Genomic DNA, 17,596 nt, shown 5'->3' on the forward strand with positions numbered 1-17,596 from the left:
CTTTGATTTTATAGTAGCTGAAAAATTTATCAAAATGGTTTATAGTGGAAATATTTGACAAAGCGACTAGGTAGCTCATGAAGCACAGTATAATAATAAATAATAATAAAATCTTTATGAGAGCTATCTGGCTAAACGATGTTTTGACTATATTAGAGGTGGGATCTGGGTAACATAATGATAAATCAAGGCAAAGGTCATGAAGAGGCCTGTGACCTACAAACCACTTCTCTTCCTCAGTGATTGTTGGCACAAGATCTAAAGAAAGAACTCCCTCGCTGCCCTGATTCAATGTCACTCTTCTTTTTTCAGCATTTAATGACCCTTGTTCATAAAAGGAAGCCTCACCTGATCCAGGACCTGAGGCCCTGTGTTATCTCATGCCCAGAGCAGGACTAATTCTCGCATGGTGCTGTGCAACAGTGCAACCCCTCAGCAGCTCCATCAGAGGCAGACTAAACAAAAGCCTGGCCTGGCTTCCCCTGTCCTCTCCGGCAGGCAGAAAAGCTATTAATGAGGATCTATGGCCCAAAGCAGTGGAAGTCCTTAGTCCCCCCAGCCATGTCCATCAGGGTACTTAGCCCCATGCAGTCATTAACTTCTGTTACTAATTGTCAAATTCATTAAACTAATCCTTCCCCCACATCCGGATGTCTCCCGTGGAAATGGATGGAGAGGGCTGAGTTATTAAGATGTCAGCTGTGGAGAAGATTAAGGCCAGCAGACATGCTCCACAAAGAAACGATACGGCCATTAAACTCTATATCAAGGTAGTGTGCGTGATATACTTTGTAATTATATATACATTCATCTTAGTAAGGGAGTGAAAGACTGCTTCAAATGTATTCACAGTCACAGACATGCCTTTGGTAAAGATATGTATCTGCCTCAAAGACAAAAAAAATCAACTACAGAATTCAGCTATGATCTCAGCATTAAAGGTACTAACCCATTCCACATTTTCATTCAGGGTAATATTCAACATTCAAAGCCATTAACAGCAACTAAAGCAATTAGAAAGCCATAAAATATTAAAAATTCAATAATCATATTCATATGGAATACATCAGAACCCTCATTAACTCGCTCTCAATGGCTGTCACAATGAGGTCTTAATTATACACCCTAACAATACAAAGCTCCATTTTGCAAAATGGTAGGTTTCCAAAATGCCCGATTGAGTCTGTTCTGACAGCCAGGAGTCCAGAGCAGGCAGATCTCAACTATTATTGACACCAGGCCACACGTTTCCTTAAAATATCCGCTTTTTATCAAGTCTAAACCTGTTGACACGCTCACTGTATAATATTACTGCCTGGTGTATGCAGCATTCCTGTCTGTGATAGCAGGAAGGTGGGGAAGTCGACAAAGTGGGGAAATTAATTAAAGTGGTTCGAATGACAGTTTGCTCAAGGGCACCAAGGTGCCATTACATGCTCTCCATTGCTGCAATCACACTGTCACATCGTCACCGTGCCTGACCCCAAGACCTCCAATCCCACCCCTCCTCTTCAACATTTCTTTCCCCTCTCTGTGTCTTCTCTTCACCCCTCTCTTCCTGGATCCATCAAGTAAGTGACTGGATGCGACATGGTTTTAATGTTCTCTGCATTAGCTCTGGGCCTGTTCCAGCGTAATGGGATTGTTCTCCCTTGTTCACCTGCATGGAAGGAACATGGGGAGGGGTTGGACCCTGTTGTAGTAGCTCAAATAGATGTCATACAGGAGATGGGGCTCGCTAGGGTCAAGCGGTTGTGTTTAATGTAATGTAGACACAGTCTTGGGGCGTGTTGGGCTGTCCTGACAGCGTAGACATGCCAAACTGACAGGAAGCTTAGTGTGAGCTTAGTAGGAGGAGACACTGCTTATTTGTTGTAAATCAGCTTCCTCATTGTCATTCCAACGAGACTGTTAAACTCCAAGGTGACTCCAAGAGTTGGTAAAGGAGAAATGGGATGCTGAATGGTGCACACAAGGCACAGGATATTCTTAATGATCGTTTAAATTAAGGTACACCCAACGTTCACAAAATCATATTCTGCTTATACAGTACATACTGAGTCTCAAACAACAGGTATGGTGTCTGATCCATCAAAACAAACAAAACGGACACGCAGGCTTAGCGAATGTTTTTGTAAAACAAACATCGGCAAAATCTCGTTCTGAAAGGCTTTCAGAGACATTCCCTTCGGTAAATTGGCGGAGCTCTGCATCTAAAACAGCTGTTGAAAGACAGGCTCTTCCTTTGTGTTTGAGGACGGTCTGGCAAGATGACTCAACACGTGTCAGTCTTCAACCATATAGAGTGGTGGAATAAGAAAAACAAAGTTCTCACAAAGCCAGCTGTTCGCAAAGCCAAATGCCCTGAACGGTTCCTGAGATGATGCAGGTCATAGTTACGAGAAGTGTGGAGAGGAAGCAGACGAGGGGAGAGTATTATCCTCTGCTGAGGCCACTGTGCAGGTGTGACCAGGCAACAGAGGATATGACATGAGGCATTGTCTATTTAGCACGATGAGTGAAGGACGCTTATCAGTCGAAAGCCAAAGAAATGTGATGAGTGACAGCGAAGTGTGCACTGATTAGGGTATGGGGAAGAATGAAAAAGAAGCTGTTTTTATCCACGAAGGTACTAATGCTGCTTTTTATGGCTGAGCATGAATTTTTTCAGTTTCCCAGCCTTAAGTTTACACATACCCACACGGACACACACACACACACACACACACACACACACACACACACACACACACACACACACACACACACATGCACAGTCTTTAGTCTTGGATAGTGATTCATTTACAATGACAGAGCTGTTTTCAGCAATAGAGCCTGAGCATAAATATGCCATGCCGCACAGCTGGAAAATGTAGAAATTCATCAGGGTTAAAAAGTAGAGAGATTAACGTTTCACGAGTTTCCTCTAAGATATATACGGTTACGTAAACACAGGCCCCGCCAGTCATCAGGCAGGGAGGGAGAGGGCCTTCGCCAAAGCAAGCACAAAGCCCTGGTTTCAGCAGGCCAAGGACAAGGAGGCTTTCCATATCAACACACATGGAAAACTAAATGTCGGGAAGCACCAGTGAGACAGGTTGTTTATCGATGTATGGTATAACCATGAATACTTGCAATTCAAGAAAACAAGTTTAGTCGTTAGTACTTAAAATGCAATACTTTATTTTTTGTAGACCACATTAAATAAACTGTCAGCCTTTAACTTTAAGTTGATTCATGATTTTTTAGGATTTTTAAATAAAACCACTGTGATTTCCTGCAAAAATTAAATTGAACTAAACTAAATATTAAACATATAAGATATTCTCACTTATATCATGAGTGAAGTCCATAAGGTGTATCCATACATACGTAATGTCGATGTATCCACACTGGCCCACGGAGACAAGAAGACAAGAAGACACACACACACACACACACAGCCTAAAATGTAAATGTTTTTCTGGTGAGGTCAGAATCCAGGCTCTTGGCATTTTGGCTCTTCTGCCCTCCGTCTTACATAGTTCCAACAGACGTCATGCTCCCCCAACACACGCGCGCACGCACAAACACACGCACGCACACACACTCCCCAGAGAGAGACCAGAGAAAAATATTGCTGTGATGCTGGTTTAACCCACTCTCCAGACTCCAGACAGTGTTTTTCTACGGCTGGTTATGACTTTAGCTGCGGGAGGTGATGGGGCCTGCCACAAATATTTCTTGAGGGGAATGGTTCACAAAACAAAACATAAAAGCCCTCTTAATTTCTGAGTAGATGAATGGCAGGGAGTTGAAAGACTTGACACAATTCCTCAGCTGTCAGTTCTGAGGCAGACAGAGTTGGGCCTGACTAACTGTTGATACTGGTGCATTTAAAAGGTTTTATTGAATCTCCTCCACAACTTGCGTTTTTCTTACAAGGTTGGATCCTTCATATTTTATGATATCTGGAGAGTAAAAACAACTCGACTGAGTCTGAGGAAGGCATGTAAAGCTTAGATTAGATTTTCAGACAAAGCTAAAAATTTGAGGTTTTTAAAGCAGAGAAGAAATTGTTGAAGATGTAACAATGGATCTCTGTGATGAAGCAGAAATTGATTTGCAAAAGTCATTCAAAGGCATTTTGAAGAAGGCATGCCAAACAATCACAGTGACAAAAAAGAGATAAAAAATATTGTTTGCCAGGACTAGAAAATTATCACAACTTTTTTCTTAATAAAAAACTGAAACAAGGAATCATATGAACACACTTTGTATAATCCTTTACATCAGCGCATAACATTGAAGCAACAGCTCAAATGCAATAACCTTCCGATACAGCTACAATTCATCCAGTATCAAAATAAAACAAAAACAAAAAAAACACGCACGTTTCTCATTGAACAATGTTCAACAATGTAGTGGTTTGTGCCCTCGGCAAGTCGAGATAAGGCTATCAGCTTCCATCATCGCTAAACAAGATTGAGCAAAGTACATTAAGCAGAAAAATACAAACAAATTACAAAGGCTTGAGGCTTGACTCTTTATCTAATGTTTGTGGGGACTGCTAGCGTCAGTTGGTGGGAAATGGGCCTGCATCTAATAGATCCTGTCCCACCACTTCCACACGGCCCGCGAACAATACACAGTGCCATTATCCCAGAGCTAATGCTATCCTTCCTCATGTGCAAAACAAGTCTGCAATCTCAACCTCACTGCCACTGAGCCGACCAACACAAATACAAGCATCTCAGGACCAAAGGAAAAGATAACAATGGTTATCGCAAAAAGAGGCAACACCGAGAGACAGCTGTTTGAAATCTGTCTGAAATCCACACTTTAACATGCTGTGCTGCATCTTAAAGTTAGGAACTGCAAACTTTGCTGAAACGTAAGAAAACAAAACGGTCACCAAAGTGATTATCCTTTGGTTTGAGGCTGCTTGCGAGCTACTTCCAGTAACACCATTTAGAGGTCTCTCAGCACCACAAACAAGCTTCAACAAGCTTGCATTAGCTTTGTTATTGATCTGATCTCCTAAACCCTCGCTGTGACCCCAGAGGTCATGATTTATGTATTAAGCAGCTTTTTAAAGAAATCCATTTTCCTGTTGAGCCCCCAATGTACGTCTAATGCGGCACCATGCCAGTAATCAGAGAAGGGCTGTGTGTTTGATTTTGGGCCCCCCCCCTTTCATAGTTCACACTCCTCCTGAACATCTTGTCTCACAACACCTCAGCTGCCTAATCAATACTACAAAGATACAGAGATTCCTCCGCCTGCCTACCAGCCAGTCTGCCCTCCTCTTCCTTTCTGCTCCATTCTTTCTATTATGTCTCAGTCCTTTTCCCTTCTTTCCTCACAGCAGGATGCACCTCCATCAGGGAACTTGCAACAAGGCAGTGCCAGGCTTCTGAAGGGTCCGGATGAAAGTGCGACGACAGCACAATGGAGACAGAGATGTAGAAGAGAGAAGGAAGGAGTGAGGGAGCGGGAAAGAGGAATGAGACAGATTGTTTGGACTTGTGGACAGGCTGCTTCTGCGATCCCAGAGGGCCCCACTCTTGTCTGCTGATGTCGATAATGGCGCGGCAGTAGTTACTGAGGACGAGGGGGGAATGTCTATGTAACAATGGTCAGGAGAAACGGGGAATAGGGGGAGAGTGTGCGCAAGTTTAGGAGAAAGATTAGCTCACTAAAAACAAGGTGTTCTAACACACACCAATGGAACAGAATGTTTCATCTACAAAGGCCAAAGGTCTCAATGCGCCTTCCCAGGACTTTTCTCAGACATCTTAAAAAAAAAAAAAACAACAACAACAAAAAATACACACACACACACACACACACACACACACACACACACACACACACACACACACACACTGGCTTGTTAAAAAAAAAAAGGGGGAAAGCTGGATCTTAACTGAACTGTCTTATAAAAATAATTAATTAATTAAAAACATGTTTCTGAAAAGTCGAATGCATTAGAGGACAGGAAATTGGATTTGAAAGTAACATTTCCATCGTTCTCAAAGCAGGGTCTCAGTATGACAGAGATGTCACAGCGCTGCTAATTAGAGCTGGCAGAATAGAACATGTGCATAGATATCATCTATTGTTCCTCATCACTCTAATGAGCTTAAATGTCTTTGTCTTTATTCATCAGCTCAAAGGTTGCAGAGTTGCTGCAATAGAGTCATTTTCTTTTTATAAAGTATCTATTACCATATCAAGTGACTGAAGCTACAATTACGCCTTTCCAAAACTCAGTGCCATATAGGTTGTTCTATTTCTGAAGGATCTTTGTGTTGTAAAATGGAATTAACTACTCATAATTCAAAACATCTACTTGTGGCTGAGGGTGACAAATAAAGTGCATATGGATTGTAGTGAAAGGACTACAGTGCTGAAAGAGAGGCAGAGGTGTGCACGGATGACAGCGATAGACCTGTTATCATGTAGCACAGGCCTGTTTTGACCTGACCTTGAACACACAAGCACGTACGCACACACACACAAACACACACACACACACACACACAAGCTGGGTCACAGGGAATAAAGAGCCACTGTGTCAGGTCACAGAGCACAGAGAGAAGGATAAAGGAATTGAGGGATGTGATATGACTAATATGAGGGGTTTTGCAGGCCTTTGGGGGAACTGGCTTTACAGCCAGGGGTGACTGACACTGTTGATCTGTATCACACATGAGAGCGGATCACAGCAGAGGGGAGCAGAGTAGCCACACAATGAAGTATGGACACACTACCTATGAAATCCACAAAAAAGCACACTTTTACAGGAGTTGGATTTTAATTCTTAGCAATAAATACAAATGTTGCGCTTACAGAAAAACATCTTTATGTAAACTTTATATTCTAGTGTCGTTTGAAAGCATTGTTGAGAATGAAAAGATGTCATTTCTGTGAAAATGCATTCTCAGCTGTATATACGTAAAAGTGCTCCACCAAAACTTATTTCTCCCCCTCAAAGAGCAGGTTCAAAGATCAGCACCTAGCAGGATGGGCTTGCATGCATGTTGATCGGGTTACACACTTCAAAGAAGCACAGCTATACACAGCCAGCGATGAGAGCAAAGGGGGCCAAGGATAGGGCCACATTGTCATTCTGCTATTATCAGTACTGCCAGGGAATGGATAGCTCATTTTTTCTATTACAATCGGGCTTTTTTCCCCCTCTGTCAACAAAGGTTCTGAAGAATATGATCTCTTCCTTTGAATCTTTCGAATGGCTTCAAACATTCTTAGAGGCCAGTCTGTATAGATTATGTTTGGTTTGTCAGCAAACGGGAACGATCCATAGATGGCACTGTTGGCTCATGCTACGAGTCAGACACTAGCACTGCAAAACGGGGAGGAGGAAGAGAAGAGAATCCACTTAAAACTCATCAACTTTGGATCTGAGGAAAAAAAATCTTTCATCTATGCTCAAGTGTCATTTGCCAAATATAATCTTGTAACTTCTAATTAATTCAAACTGTGAGAAAGAATCTTTCAAAATATCACACTTTCCAAAACAGAACACATTTTTTCATGCTAAAACTGTTCTTTTCCAGCAATAGTGATTTAACAGCTCATTATCAAAAGCTGTGTTTTTTTCCCCCTCCTTTTACTCCCCCCTCCATCAATTCCTTCACTAATCAACAACACTAAAAAGTTTATGGTCAAAGAAATATGTTTTTTGTCTATTTTTTTAGAAATAAAGAAAAAAGAAACAAACTGAAGATCTACTCAACTTGATGGAACGTAACAGAATTTCTAAGACGATATTTGAGATGACACGAGAGAGTTTGGGAAGTTTAAAAATACACTTCAAGTTAAATAACTTACTATTTCAATACAGTACATAATGTGGAACTGTGGTACAAGTTAGTCACTCATTGAAAAATTAACTTTCGAGAGCACTAACTTGAAATTTGAGATTAAAAGATTGTATTCTTATGGTTGCCATAACTTTACGGATGAGAGGAAACCTGTTGTTTATGGTCCAGGTCTGCTGATGACAGAGGAGTGTGAGGGGTGCGCTGGGTGACCAGTGGAGGTCTCCCAGCCTGGGAGGGCCTCATTGGAGTAAAACTGCCCTGATCTATGGCCTGTCGGACTGGCGAGGTCAGACGAAAAAACCCTGGAAATGGGAAATTAGCAGCCCTATGCAATTAGAGCCCTGACCACAGGCAGAGTGGGCATACTGCATCACATTCCACAACGCTGTCCACTACTTGACTCACAAAAGAGGTAAATACTGAGCTGTGTGGATGTGGTTGTACTAATAAGATCAAAAGCTCCAAAAATCAAGAACTTGCCCATGTAGCTGCATGTGAAAAGATTTCTACTGGACACGGCAAAGGAAGTAAGGAAGTAAGGTGAAAATGCCTTCAGGCGGACTGGCCCCTGCCACTAAGGCAGTGTAGGGCCTTAAAGGAGTCAGATGAACATGTCTCCACACATACCTGCACAACGATTCACGCATACCTCTGTCATATACACCACATAAAGCAGAATCCCATTTCAACAACAAAGTCCCATCCAGCATCCCATAAGAAGTGCTTAAATGTTGATGCTGCCAGCTAAAATAAGAGGTTGTGTGGGGATAAAGTGTTACACAGGATCAATCCCACACGGTGTTTGTGCTGACAGCAGGGAGAGCCTTTGCTCCTGTTGAAGCATGTGTCCATGTAGCCTCCTCATGGCTGCAGGCGGTCAGGTAGGCAAGCAGTGCCAGCAGTGTTCTAAACACACATGCAGTTATCTCAAACCTGTCAGTCAGCCACCCCGTACCTGGTTGGACCACCAAGGCCTCATACATAATTTGCCATCAAATGAATATTTTCTCAGAGTCCTGTCAAAAGTGGTATTTGATGAAATATTAATTTGGTGATTAATTTTTGCATCTGATCTTCTGTCAAGTGAGATAAAAAAAAGAATGGAATTTTTCCTGTGAAGCCATTGTTCAAGGGCACCTCTCTCCAACTTTGCCCATAAAACATTGATTAAGTGATCCAACAGCCACACTATTATTCCAGAGTAAAATAAAAGGAAAACATACCTTATTTTCAAAGGAAAAATTAAAATATGCTAAATCAGGCAGGCTAAAAGCACTATATGGGCTTTTTAGTCTCCCTGGCAGTTTGCAATAGGAACTAAGAACCGACTAGAAAGTTCAACTTCAATTTCTCTTTGGGAATTAAGGAAGCGCAAAAGCAACACTATGTGGATTTTTATTAGAAAACAGCTGAAAAGTCAGCACTCATTACAGTATAGAGTGCTTTAGTACACCCGGCATGAAAAGGAAACATTAAAAAAGCCTTTTTAGGAAAAGGACTTTCATATTGTAGCAAGACAATAACAAACCACATAATCATCATGTATTACAACAATATGACTCCACTGTAAAAGAGTTTGGGTGCCTGCAGTGTAGACCTGTCATCCACTGAAAACACTCAGCAGATTATAAAACACTAAACTACAACCAAAACTGTCAAGCAGTAGAAATCTTACTTCAAGCAAGTAAGCATTTTACACAGTTACCTTAATGTCTTTGGAAGTTGCACTCTACAGATAAATCAAGAAAATGAAACAATATTTTTGTGTGTGGAAATAAAATGTCATGGGCTCCTAAAGTATTAAGGCCTCTTGGCCGGAGGACATGGATTGAAAATGCACATCCGGGGTAATAAACTCTTCTGGCACAGATGCCTACCTTCACAAGGTGCAGCAGCTGATAAAGGTCCTCTACCTCATCTCCCTCTGTCTCTCTGTAGTTTCTGCTAGTGTCCAGGCTGGATCCCTGGATGGTGCGTCTATATAGAGGTAAGTCCATGGCATCGGCATACAGTTCTATAGCCTGGTGGCCCACCGTCTGGTACATGTAGCTGTCCAATTCATCTAATGCACGAAGGAAAATGAGTTACAACCTGTGCCTGATGAGAGCCTTAATCGTGTCTGACAAAAGGGATTTCACTGGATTATGCACAAGAAGTGATGGTGCAATTCCCTGAGAAATAACTGACATTAAATATCTACCTCTACAGCTCTACAATTAATGAATACTATATTAAAAATGATCTGACTATATGTTTTTATTAATACAATGCATTGTATATTCAAGATACCACACGTTAAAGAAATAATTTTTTAAATGAAAGTAATTTAAAACAAAAGTCTGAACAAACTTAACTGAAAGTTTCAAGTTTCATCATTTTTGCAGCAGTGACCTAAAAACTTGTCCCGGTGCCTCAGAGGTCACAGGTGCAACTTCCAGATGGACACAGTAAATTTGGATTGGTGAAGTGAAAGAGCAGCACTTGCACCTTCCTCATTAACACCACTTATATGCACTTCAAAAAGGCCCTTAAACCCTAACTGCTCCAGAGGAGCTGCTCAGCAGCCAATATAATCCTGTGCCACTCGGTCAGGCTTGTACTGGGCCGCTTCCAGGTGTTAATAAGAAACTATGAAAACATGCACTAGGGATGCATGAGACTGGAGAGTGAAAAGCAAAAACTAGAAATGCGCAAAATTCAGTAACTAAGCAACTGATTTTTAGTTCCGTGTTGCTACATATATACAAGTGTGGCTCCTCACACATGCACATAGGCAAGAGAGTGACACGTACTATAGTTTATAATCAAAGTTTAAGTTAGTTACAGTTATAACAAACTCTTCCATTTTAGCTTAAAAGGTGAAGCAGACTTGGATAGTTGGGAAATGGCACTATAGCTTAGTGTATGAATACAACTGAACTGAACTAAACTGGAAAACAATCCCAACAACTCAGGCCACTTATCATAGTTAGGCCAACATCTTAAATTATACCAGACAGATAGAAACCAAAGATTTCCTTTGGGAAAGCACTCAGTGTGAGTATGGAGGAAAAACTCCTTTTTAACCTCAAGAGACCTCCGGCAGACTTAGGGAGGGCAGGCATCTATGCGAACCAACTGCAAGATCTGGGCAACTCCAAACCATACAGAGCACCCGCTCCAGTATTTCAATCACTAAAAATAGAGAATACTTTTCCAGAGCCCTATTTAGTGATATTAGCAAATATCAATAAAAGTAAAGTTCATGAAGTTGTTCTTCCTCATGAAAAGTTCTTCCTCAGTAAATTTTAATTCCTCAGGATTAACGTGTTCAAAAATACAGGAAGTATCAATTTTAGACAATAATGCTGTAGTGTAGGCTATACTGGACAAGGAAGAATAACTGTAAAACACAGGGGAGAAGTTTAATTAGAGATACATAATTTTAAGTAAGTTTACAACAAAGAAAATTAAGTCCCATTATTGAGAAGAATTTTAGTTAAGTACTAGAGAGAGCTTTGCTGTTGCATTAGATAAATAGAACCTGTTAATCTGCAATTGGACATGTTGTTTCTCTTCACATTTCTTTCAGTTATACAGATTAATGTGTTGGCATTAGACACAAAATACATATTATATGGGCATACACTATAGTGTGAATAGGGAATTCTTGTAAACTTCTTCTAGTATATTGTGGGTAAATGTTTTAAATGTATTTAATCATTAACTTACTTTTGAAACTATTCAAATATTTTTGGCCTACTTAGCATTCCATAAATGACTCTGGTTATTTTAAACACTAATATTTGAATATTTCATTTGTTAAAACATCAAATCAGATCAAATATATGTAAGGACACAGCACACAAACATGCAGTTCAAAAGTGAAATGATCAAATATTTAATTTATGTACAGTTATTGGGAACGGAAGTGCAGCTGGTTGGCCCATATAGCAAAGCCAGCTCCAGCCAGCTGCTGGGGCTTACAGGTTAATCCCAGGAGCACGTTTTACTCACCTGTGTGAGCAGGGCGCAGGTTGGCCAGAGCTACGATCCGGTGCCCAGCAGCAACACACTGCATCATGTTGTAGCAGCTGTCTTTGCCCCCACTGGAACACAACATAATAAACAGACACAGAGGCTAAGCTGACACACACATTATCATGGGTGCAAAGTTTAGCAATGTGGGAATGTGGTGCACCATATTTAATATCCAGGGTTGGAACACAAGGTTGTGGATGTACCGGGTGAGTTCTGGTGCACTACTCTCACAGCATGTTACAGCCACTCTATGCCACTCTTTCATTCGTCTTCAAACCCTTAGGCAATAATTCTACACCTGCATGGGTGTCATATTCTTGGTTTGAATTAACTCATATAGATACATCAGCATCCGTAGCTTACTGCTCTGCAAGCACAAATCATCAGTGACAGACCTGTGTGACGGTTAAAGCGGCAAGCTGCGATTACCTTATTAACGCAACCACTTTCATCCTGTTAGATTTCGTTTTTGAGCCTAAAAGCACCACAAGTATTGACTACAATGTGATAACACCGCTTAGCAACCGGCGAGCGTACACAAAAACATGTGGAAGCCAGACTTCCGGGTTGTTAAAGGACCCTCGTCATTCGACTGAGGTGCCCTCTAATGTGCCTGACAGAAAATCCGTAACACCGCTCTCTTTCTTACTTACATTATTGAAATGTAAGGTTTGTTAACAGTTGCTCCTTAATAATTCAAATCTTTAAAAGGAAAAGGAAGTATAACGGTAGTTGTTCAACCAATAGTGGATAAAAGATATTACACTGAAAGACACCAAGAAAAGAAAAAATAAATAAATAAATAAATAAATAAATAAATAGATGTTATTTATGTGCTTAAAGTGCTTAAAAGAGGGTAGTGCTGAGGGATATTACCAAGCCTGTTGGTCAAAGGTTTATACTCTGTATGTTCAGTTAGTGCTGCATATTCCCATCACAGTGCAAAGACATGCAGCAAAGACTTACTGTTTCACTGTGTTAGGTGCTTCCAGGGTGTACATAAGTTACAAAGAAAGAGTGTGTGTGTTTTTTAAACATATGTGCAATGGCATATTATATATATATAAAAAAACGAGTTTGACACGTCTACTTTTTTAAAGATATAGCTGAAAAAACATTTAAAAAAGGTTTATTTACACTGTTGCTACTGCTTGCTGTATTATAACGTAATCAAAGTGGATAGGCACTGCAACTCTATTGACACGCATCCTTTGCCTCTTGTGTCTCAAGAGAGGGCCTAAAGTCCATGCACTGGTATTCACACACAGGTTGCGCTTTCCTCTGAGGGAGCCCTATTTTGCTCAGAGGAAAGCCTTTGATGCTCCTTTTGCTCTCTGTTGTTGTGCCAGAGCAGAATAATTGCACTGCTTTTGTGTGCTTCCCTCACCTTCTACCCTTAAGCAGGCCAAAGGCAACTGATTCTGTCTGAGTGTACAAAATTGAGAGAGACGTCTCTTCATCCCCTTGCTTTTTTTTTTACTAGGTTCCCTCTTTTGTTTTTGTTTTTGTTTGGCTGTATTCATCCTGAATATATAGCAAAATCTACAACCTGCAGATGAGCTTCGTTTATGTTGGGGTGCAGACAGTATAGGCTGAATGGAAGGATTTGTTTTCTAATGGAGTAATATTTTCTTATGATATGTTCATTCGATTGTTTTGGTTTTTTCCCTCTATATTACATAAGATGATAAAAGATGTAATATTTGGTCACTTAATTTTTTGTAATTTCTTTCCTTGTCCTTTATTTATTTATAACAATAAAAAGAATTGAGTTGTATTCAAGATATAATATAGCTGAGCAAGTTACTCAGTCCCCAGTCTAGTGTACCAAAAATATGCACAACAAACAAGTGCCTGTATATCTGTAGAATTAATATTTCAATATTTTGATCTTATAGGAAATTTCAGTTGAAAGGATGAGTGATATGGTTTTAAAAAATGTTCCTTTGACATGTTTGTTTGAAAAATGTCCTCCTCCTGGCCTCCTGGAGAGCCAGTCACATCCTTCTGAGTCTGGTTGTCCTTCAGTTTTGTAAACTCATTAATACATCACCTGTGTTTTCCAATTGTGCGGGTTATATTTAATATTAAAAGTTCTCAGCCTGTGGTAATTTCCATTAAAGCCCATAACATAGGACTAATGCAAATTTTGTCGCTTATCACTTTTAATTTATGTCGTTTATTACCTAGACAAATAAAGAGGTGTGTTGTTCATGTTTTATTTGTGGCAGCATTTTGCTGACGTAAAAGAGCGTTTTATGTCCATATTGTTGGTGTGATGGGGATAAAAAGTGTTGATGGATGGCCCAACTGAGACACAGCCAATGGACGTGAATATGAGACGCATAAATATGAAAGCAAGGCAGCAGGAATCAAATGACACCCTTGGCCTTTTCTTAAAGGAGCATGTGCATATGACAGGTGATTTACACAGACACACAAACTAATTTTTGTCGCACAAGGACACAAAAACTTTGGGTGTAATGAGAAACTAAGGCCTCAAATCACAGGACAATAAATTGAGTGTCAGAACAGGCCAGCCAAGGTTGCAGGCTGAGTGGCCAGAATACAAACACACAAACACACTTGTGCACCACATCATGTATGGAAGCAGAGAATGCTTTTTTTTTTTTTTTGAATAACAGTTGCTGTAATGCTTGCAGGATATTTATGCATTACATTGAAAATAAAGAAAATAAATAAATTGTACATAGTAAATAGTAGTACATTATATTTATCGATAAAATATTAAGTTGAAAGGTAAAAATGTAAGTAAATGTAATGTAAGATTAGATCTTACCAGTAAATGTTAACTCTAAAGAGAAAATTGGTTTTACTGCTGACAAAAAACACAAGGTTGTACAACTTGTGAATAAATGTGCATGTAAGTGCCATGATAGCAATAAAAGGAAACAATAAGATGCAATAAAATACCTAAAAAAATAATAATAATTTATCACACAATATAACAGTTATTGTAATCATTTATACTCTGTATTTTTCAGATGTAGCGCAAAAATACTGGATTCACATGCTGTTGACATCTAAAATTAATTTTAAAATGACATATAAATTCTGTTATGTGAACAAGTATTTACAACACATCCAAAGTACATTCATCTGAGGGCCATGTTTTGTTTTGTTTTGTTCAGTTGGTTTTATATCAGGGTTGACTCTTTTTAAAGAGAAATTAAATATTGGGACAATTAACAAAACCTGTACTAATGACCTTAAAACAGCCTTAATTTTAGGTTCATTTTTTTAGAGGCCTTTAATAAAATAAAACCGTGTGAGCAATGTTTGGCATCGTTCTTCTCAAAGACAACTTTCTGTTTCAGCTCAAGAAAATCGACTTCTCTGTTCTGACTCTACACCAAACATAAATTGGATGTGAATGTTACTGTAATTTGGAATTAAGTTTCAACTAAGCCACAAACAAAGTAGGGCACAAATGAAGCTATTTGCTTGAAACATCCAGTTTCCTCACGTTATTCTAAACTTTTGTGAATTAACAACTACCCAAATGTCAGAGATTTATTTAAGTCATTCTTCTCTATAGAAAACTCCTGTTAATTATAGGTGAAGTTTAACAAGCACCGGTGGCCGCCAAACGTTTTAAAGTACTGGTAAATTTGCTCTCAAGTGAGCAATGGTTGAAAGCAGTCCTGTGTATTCTTAACTCTACACCACTCTGGTGTTGTCTCCATCAGGGGCTCATTTTCCAAAGAACTATCAACATAATGATACCTCTTTAGGGCCTAACCACATCCAAATCAGTTAGTAAACAACCCAAACGGGGATCTGTACACATTTTTACAGACAATTAACTGTTATCACGAGGGGCCCAAATGGATTAGTAGGCTCATTAATGTCTGAGGCTAATCGGTCCTTGATTGGAAATGCGAGAGAATGTGAAAAAAAAAAGTCACGGTTTGATCCAAATCGTGTTTGATCATGACATTGTCCTGAACAACCCCCCTCCTCCAGTCTGCAAACGCTAATTGAGTTTTTCCCCCAAGTCTCCCAATGAAAATTTAGCTGTTACCCCTGTTCCATTTGGTTTCTACATGACATAAAGCATTAAAATGGTTGAAACATGTTTTGCCCAATAAGATGCTGCACTTTTGTGAGCGATCCAAGATCATTTTGCTTAGAGCTGTTATTCGGTCTTCAAAATAATAAACATCTTTGCGCAGAAAAGTGGCTTTCACAGGCGTTTAAAGTGGTGCTTTTATCTCATATCTCAACTCAACCTGAATGCAGTAATATGTATATAATGCTTCACAGAACAAAAATAAATAAATAAAAAATAATGACAGTTATACTCCTAAGAACCTTTACTGCGTTTTTAAGGATCATTTAGCAGCAACAGAACTGCAAGTTCAGAAATTTGCTGTTATATCTTCACAGTTTATATTTTTATTATTATTATTAAACAAGACAACATGGCTAATGTGGCCTTTATTTGGGGCATAATGATGCTTTCAGTTAGATGGTAATGTTTTGTAATGGCATGGTGATTTTTAGTAATGTTTACCTTGTTCAGCGTGTTAGTCTAGCTTCTTGAAACATGAATTCCTAATTAGCACTGAATACATACCAAAGGAGCATTGTTAAAGACTAATAAATAGTGAACCCTGAAATCACAGCTCTCTTGTTAGGCCTCTACATTTATCATCATTATTGATCTGGGTAGGCTATTTAAAAATAGACATTATACTTGAGTCTGGATGTATTTTTGTATTAATCAAGGGTTAAAAGTAGATGAAAAAAAATCACTATCCCCTGATCCATGCAGCCCTGTAGAAATGGAAACTTTCCAATAGCCAAACCAGCCAACCATCCCTAAGTACAAATGTAATTTCCTGAATATTTCTCCTTGATTTGAAATCGTCTTGCCCTACTTATAGCATCCTAGAGTCAAATTATGGCTTCAGTGGTTGAAACTTGTGAAGCTTCAGCCAAAAGGATGTGGCCCATTTAAGTATACCACCATTCAACTAATTTTGAAGCAGCCAAAGCAAACTGCACATGCTGCTATCACCTGACTCTAATGCTGCCTGGCAATGGTCTGCATATGGGATCTTCAGCCTAATGGTTCACAGAAACTATCTCCTCCTAGAAATCAAAACCAGGGGACATCAAACCAAACAGATAAATATACTGTTTTTCTGTCCTTATGTTATATATCGAGGTGAGCAAAACATATAAATTCTGTTTTTGTTGCTGGCCGGTGTGTTACTTAAATACTAAACTGTGGATGGGATGCTATAATTAGCTAGTCTGCTCTCTGATATACAATCCTCAGACAGTTTCCATCTCAGTCGACAAACATAATCCTAATCCAGGAAATATCCTGCAATCAGAGTATTGGAGTTGACATCAGAGGTAGCCACAGAGGCGATTCCCACACACTCCTCCCATAGCTTCAAAGGTCTTCCTGGGCCTGTTATGGGTTTCCCTCGTGATGAAGTGTGACACTCCACAAACACAAAAGCCCCAGCCCTCTCGTGGGTCTGCTTTGCTTTTCTTGGATCACTCCAGTCAGACCAATGCCAAGTCAACTTGGCGGTTGTCAAAACTGGCCTCATATCTCTGTGGAGTGTGCGTGGTGCCTTGTGCTGTCTGCATGTATGCGTGTGGTTATGTGTTGAGTGTGAGTAGATAGCTTGTCACAGTGGCAGGGCCTAGTTTGCATGTCTGTGTGTGGTTATGCGTGTTTGCTTCCACCTTAAAATGATGTAATG

At 39.8% G+C, this 17,596-nt stretch overlaps 1 protein-coding gene across 3 annotated transcripts in view; it reads right to left on the reverse strand.

Annotated features, from left to right (window-relative positions):
- dph6 (diphthamine biosynthesis 6) overlaps window positions 1-12,457 on the reverse strand; it is a 56,717-nt gene extending 44,260 nt beyond the window's left edge. For all 3 annotated transcript variants that reach the window (XR_003270656.1, XR_003270655.1, XM_026152162.1), the window contains exons 1-3: window positions 12,279-12,457; window positions 11,826-11,917; window positions 9,707-9,891 (exon numbers count right to left, since the gene is read on the reverse strand). Coding sequence is in view for 1 of the 3 variants with exons in the window: in XM_026152162.1 (XP_026007947.1) it covers window positions 9,707-9,891; window positions 11,826-11,917; window positions 12,279-12,301 (300 nt within the window). In the remaining 2 variants the exon portion in view is untranslated. The remainder of the gene's footprint in view (window positions 1-9,706; window positions 9,892-11,825; window positions 11,918-12,278) is intronic.
- Window positions 12,458-17,596: the final 5,139 nt, after the last annotated feature.

The sequence above is a fragment of the Astatotilapia calliptera genome, chromosome 19 (genome assembly GCF_900246225.1).
Source record: "Astatotilapia calliptera chromosome 19, fAstCal1.2, whole genome shotgun sequence".
Taxonomy (NCBI): Eukaryota; Metazoa; Chordata; class Actinopteri; order Cichliformes; family Cichlidae; genus Astatotilapia; species Astatotilapia calliptera.